General features: G+C 47.8%; 1 protein-coding gene across 3 annotated transcripts in view; it reads left to right on the top strand.

Moving 5' to 3' along the window:
* The first annotated feature begins 22 nt into the window (after window positions 1–22).
* Window positions 23–6,100, top strand: part of DROSHA (drosha ribonuclease III) — a 118,341-nt gene continuing 112,263 nt past the window's right edge. For all 3 annotated transcript variants that reach the window (XR_016280552.1, XM_089516589.1, XM_089516591.1), the window contains exons 1-3: window positions 23–185; window positions 821–1,690; window positions 4,691–4,783. Coding sequence is in view for 2 of the 3 variants with exons in the window: in XM_089516589.1 (XP_089372715.1) it covers window positions 828–1,690; window positions 4,691–4,783 (956 nt within the window). In the remaining variant the exon portion in view is untranslated. The remainder of the gene's footprint in view (window positions 186–820; window positions 1,691–4,690; window positions 4,784–6,100) is intronic.

Below are 6,100 nucleotides of genomic sequence, written 5' to 3'. Positions count from 1 at the left end.
TTGTTCCCTCTCCAAGCCTCGATGGGGGAATCAATCAAAGGCAGAGCCATGGCCGGGGCTTCCGTTCCTATAGGCCTCCTCCTCCTTCCTCCTCTTTTCCTCTTCCGGCGGTGCTTTTTCCCTCCCAGATCTGGTCCAGCTCCGCCGGTGCCCTGATGCCAGGCTTGAAGGAGCCCTCCTTCTCGGTAAGAAGGAAAGCCAAGCCACCTCTTCCGCTCTGGGGCTGCATCCACACTGGGGAGACAAGCCGGTTTGGCAGCGCTTTAGCTCTTTGTCTGGCTCGTGGCTATGGAATCCTGGGAACTGTAGTGTTAGTGAGACATTGAGCCTCCTCTGTCAGAGAGAGCTCTGGTGCGGCAGTAAACTACAACTCCCAGGATTCCCTAGCACTGAGTGGTCTCAAAATGGATTATTCCTGCAGTGTGTTTTGGAACTGAAGCAGAGGTTAACTGGCTCTTGATCTCCTTTTCAAAACATGGAAGGCAGGGCTAAAGTGATGTGGCTAAAGTGGTTGCCACAGGAGCCATCAAGTGGCCCTCTAACTAAGAAGCCTATGTTTGTCTAGTAACTTGAAATAAAAGACCTAACTGGCGTGTGACAAGGGAACAGCGCATGCTTATCACATCTGCAATGTATTTAATGTAGTATTCATTTGACTTGTATTCCCTCTCTCTGTCTTACAACTGATTGAAAAACATACATGAGTAAAAAGTTTTCAAAGCTGCACAATTAAAGCACAACTTAAATTAAAAGCAGTTTGAATGTACCTCTAAATATATATTTTACTTTTTATTCCTTTATTGTTTTCTTCCCCTTCAAGATCCACAATGTCTTTCCATTCTGGGAGAGGGTGTCCCCGGGGCCGAGGAGGTACTGCCCTAAGACCGTCAATGCAACCCTTTCGCCCCCAGAACTTGAGGCAGCTCCATCCCCAGCAATCTCCGGTGCAGTATCAATACGACCAGCAAAATGCGACCCCTTCTACCTATGTGAATCCTCAGGCTGCCACCTACGTACCGCCTAGGCCAGATTTTGTCCCGTATCCGCCTCCCATCCCTCCGTCGCCGCAGAGTACTGTCACCCAATGTCCTCTGAGGCCACCTTTTTCAGGTCACCAAATGAGGCAGACATTCCCACTCCCGCCTTGCTTCCCCCCAGCTCCACCTCCTGTCCCAAATCCTGCTAACCCTCCCTCCCTCGGTGGCACAGCAAATGTGGCAGGGCAAAACACATTTCCTTATATGATGCCGCCTCCATCCTTACCGCATCCTGTGCCACCACCAATAATGCCTCAACCGGTAAATTATCAGCCCATGTACTCTCCCGCCTATTCCCAGCAGACCTTCCCCCCTCCCAATTTCAGTAGTTACCAACACAACACAAACGCTTACCAGAGCAACAGCGGGAACGCTAACAACAGCGGGAACAGTGGCAGTAATTTCCGGCACCCAAGTCAGTATCAGGTGGAAAAGCCTGAACGGAGGTCTCCGGAGAGGACAAAGCACTATGATGAACATCGCCACCGGGACCATAGCCACGGCCACGGGGATCGGCACCGTTCAACCAGCCACAGCGACCGGCGGGATCGAGGGAGGAGCCCGGACAGGCGACGGCAAGACAGCAGTCGGCACAGGTCGGATTACGTGAGAGGACGGACCCCACCCCGCCATAGGAGTTATGAATGGTACAGGTAAAGCTGGCTTGATTCTGCCACCACAATACTCTGCCTTTTCTCCCGATGAGGGATGGAGAACATGCCTCCAGATGTTGGTGAAATGCAACTCTCCTCAGTCTTAGCCAGCATTGTCAGCAGTGAGAAATGATAGGAGCTGCAGTCCAACAATATCTGAAGGACCACACATGTGCTCCAGATGAGCTCAGGGTGACAATACATGGCAGGGTTAGACTACTGTCATCAGAAAAAATAATTTGGGGTAAGTTAGTGAAGTTAATTTTGCCTTGATTTCTTTGGCAGATACTTGATTTGAGAATTACACATGATGGTCATGTCTTTCTTGAGGTCAGGAAAGGACTGGCAGTCTTTCAGCTCTGGGAAATGTAGCATAGCTGGACCCAATTATAACATAGCTCTTAACATAAAAAGAGTGATGATGCACAGTGAAGCAGAACTAGGAAAGCTGTCTTTCTGTTCATGCTTCTTTTGCAATTCCCAGACTGTTGAGCAGACCATACGTCTGGTTTATCACCTTGTTTTTACTGTTCCTACATAAGATATTCCTGTTGTTAATACAATGTCAGTGGATGTTACGTTGGCTCCTACCGGTCCAATGTTAATGGATACTTTTCAACTTGTGCAGCCTGATGATGTAGACAGAATCCTTGGAAAGATAAGAGCTACCACATGTGTCTTGGACCCTTGTCCTTCTTGGCTTATTAAACAGGCCAGAGGGGGACTGACTGAGTGGGTAAAATAAGTAATCAATGCCTCCCTACAACAAGGCAGAATTCCATCCTGCCTAAAGGAGGCTGTTGTGAGGCCTCTGTTAAAAAAGTCATAATTGGATCCCACAATAATGAATAACTATTGGCCAGTGTCTAACCTACCATTTCTGGGCAAGGTTCTGGAACATCTGGTGGCTTCCCAACTCCAGGAGTTTCTGGATGAAACGGATTATCTAGATCCATTTCAATCTGGTTTCAGACCTGGCTATGGAACAGAGACAGCCTTGATCGCCTTGGTGGATGACCTACGCAGGGAACTGGACAGAGGGAATGTGTCCCTGTTGGTTCTTCTGGACCTCACAGCAGCTTTTGATACCATCGATCATGGTATCCTTCTAAACCGCCTCTCTGGGATGGGGCTTGGAGGTACTGTTCTACAGTGGCTCTGTTCCTTCCTGGAGGGGCAAACTCAGAAGGTGGTGCTGGGGGACTCCTGTTCGACTACCTGGCCATTGACCTGTGGGGTCCCTCAAGGTTCTGTGTTGTCCCCTATGCTGTTTCACATATACATAAAACCACTGGGAGAGGCTGTCCGGAGTTTTGGGGTGCGATGTCATCAATATGCAGATGACACTCAACTCTACTACTCCTTCCCACCTCAATCCAAGGAAGCAGTCCTGGTTCTAAACCAGTGCCTGTCTTCAGTAATGGACTGGATGAGAGCAAACAAGTTGAAACTTAATCCAGACAAGACAGAGGTGCTCCTGGTCAGTCGGAAGGCAGATCGGGGAATAGGGATCCAGCCTGTGTTAGATGGGGTCACACTCCCCCTGAAGACACAAGTTCGCAGTTTGGGGGTAATCTTGGACTCAGCTTCAAACTTGGAGGCCCAGGTCTCTGCTGTGACCAGGAGTGCTTTCGCACATTTAAAACTTGTGCGCCAACTGCACCTGTTCCTTGAGAAGCCAGATCTGGCCACGGTGGTACATGCCTTGGTTACATCCCGTTTGGACTACTGTAATGGGCTCTACATGGGACTGCCTTTGAAAAGTATTCGGAAAATTCAACTGGTTCAAAGAGCTGCTGCCAGGCTGTTAATAGGCGCCGATTACAGAGCCCATACAGCTCCCCTGTTGAAACAACTTCATTGGCTGCCAGTTCGTTCCCGGGCACAATTCAAGGTACTGGTTATATCCTACAAAGCCCTACATGGCTCAGGTCCACATTATTTGGCAGACCGTTTCTCCTGGTATGAACCTGCCCGGACTCTGAGATCCTCTGGAGAAGCCCTTCTCTCCATCCCAACACCTTCACAAACACGTTTGGTGGGGACACAAGAGAGGGCCTTCTCAGTGGCTGCCCCTAGACTCTGGAACTCCCTGCCCAGGGAGATAAGAACGGCTCCCTCCTTGATGGCTTTCTGACGGCAGGTGAAGACCTACCTGTTCAAACAGGCATTTAAGGAATCACTATAAGAACAGGCAGGAATGTTGGACTAGTTTAATCATTCTGTTTAATGCATGTCATTTATCTATTTATTTTTAAAATGTTTTAATTGTACTTTTTGTTTGTTTGTTTGTTTTTTAATTGCTGTGAAGCCGCTCTGAGTCCCAGTCCTGGGAAAAGAGCGGGATATAAATAAATAAATAAATAAATAAATAAATAAATAAAATCATCCACAGATTTCATTTTGCACTCATTGCTACACTCAGTTACACACACTCTGGAATTGCAGTAGTAATTCACCACATTTATCCTCAAGAGTCAAGCTTTCCTTGTTGGCAGTTGAAATATTACCTGCTAGTTTCCTGCAGTGGTGACCCTACAGCACAACAGAAAATAAAACTGCCATTCCCTCCTCTTCCCTGCAGTAGAGGCTGGAGACTTCCATGTCAGTTGGGTGGTGAATCTGCTCTAGGCTTTAGGCTGAACTTGAAAGGAGCTGTCCCATGGTGATGAACTTATTTTTGGGAATAGGGTTCATCACCAGCCGCCACTGCTTCCAAGATGCCATCCTGGCACACATATGAAGGCACCTGGGCTCAGCTGCTGGGCACACTGACTGGAAATATGTGGTGCCTTTCAGTGGGGAAGTTAAATAAATAAGGATCTAGGAATTTCATTGTCTGTGTTAGCCCTACTGTGGCATGTGCAGAGGAGAGAGTCTTTATTTTACCCCTGCTGTTGGCAATATATTTGATTGCTTCTTTCTGTTTCTTAAAACCCACATTTTTACACTATGAAATGTAACTTAAATATTTTATTTACCCCCTCCCCTCATTTGAAGGGACCGACAAAGGGAAAGACATCGTCACCGCGATCCCCAACAGTCTCCATCTACAGAGAGGTCCTATAGAAAAGATCACAAGAGGACTGGAAGGTAAGATGAAATCCTTGACTGGGAAATTTTTTGTTTTGGTTTACTTACATCCCTCTCACTGGATTAGATGTGTGGCGGTTTTTAGACTACAGCTCCAAACTGCTCTAGCTGGCCTAGCGAGTGGTGAGAGCTAATGAGAGTTGCAGTCCAACAACATTTGGAGGTTCACATTGGCTTTTGACCTGACAAGAATCATAAATAGAAGGAAGAGTTTTGCAAGACTATCTGACCCAGTGGTCCCTAAACTTTTGGGGGGTACTGCTCCCTTTCCTTTTGGACAGCAACTCTAGTGCTCCTCGCCCCTGGCACATATTTTTTGATATTAGGTCTACTGTCCTCTGAGTAGTCATGCTGGTCACATGACCACAGAATCATGTCTGACAATACCGGTTCCCTTGGCTTAGTAACGGAGATGAGGGGAAAACTTTACCTTCACCTTTTTAACTGCAAATTCAAAACAAGCAATCTTGGTCTCTGGTCCCTTTGTACCCAGTCACCTTGGGAGCAGCAACCAAGCAGCTAACTGAGCAATGACCAAGAAGCCTCTTGCTTGTGCCAGCCTTGCAGCAAAGGCCAGTGCAGAGAAGAGGCCTCTTAACTGCTGCTCAGGCAGCTGATCAGTTGCTGCTCCCAGGGTGACCAGGTGCAAGGAAGAAGCTTCTCCCTAGAGAGGAGGGACTCTCAACCCTTCACTGGGGCAGAGAAAGGCACAGTTGGTGTATGTGTAGGGGGTTTGCAAAGGCTACATGCTCTGGACTGGAAACTGGTGTTCTGCTACCTCTTCTCTCAGCCAATCTGATGAAAGAAAGCAGAAGAAGCAGTGAAACTCCAACCTGTCAGACAAGTCCCAGCAAAGTTCACAAAACCTAAGCAAAGTTCCAAATTTGAAAACTCCTTTTTGCCCCCACTTCTCCCCCTCCACTATGTGCTCTAGCTCTTTGTTCCAGTCTGTCCCAAAATGGTGATGTTCTGAGCCACAGAAGTGATGTCCTGTGCCCATGTTTCTTACAATTTTGTCAATTGTCACTACTAGCGAAAGATGCTGGTGAGGGAGGGAACTCACATGGGCAGATTAAGAGTGGGAGACATCACCACTCAAAATGATCAGTGAGGCTGTGTGGTAGTTTTCTGGGGACCCTGAAAAGAAGTTTAATGTTTAGGAGCCCTGGTGGCGCAGTGGTTAAATGCCTGTACTGCAGCCATTCACTCAAAACCACAAGGTTGCGAGTTCAAGACCAGCAAAAGGGCCCAAGCTCGACTCAGGCTTGCATCCTTCCAAGGTCGCTAAAATGAGTACCCAGACTGTTGGGGGCAAAT

The sequence above is a fragment of the Sceloporus occidentalis genome, unplaced genomic scaffold, assembly GCF_023333645.1.
Source record: "Sceloporus occidentalis isolate IW3139 unplaced genomic scaffold, rSceOcc1.0.p SCAF_3, whole genome shotgun sequence".
NCBI lineage: Eukaryota > Metazoa > Chordata > Lepidosauria > Squamata > Phrynosomatidae > Sceloporus > Sceloporus occidentalis.
This window is presented reverse-complemented; position numbering and strand designations above follow the sequence as displayed.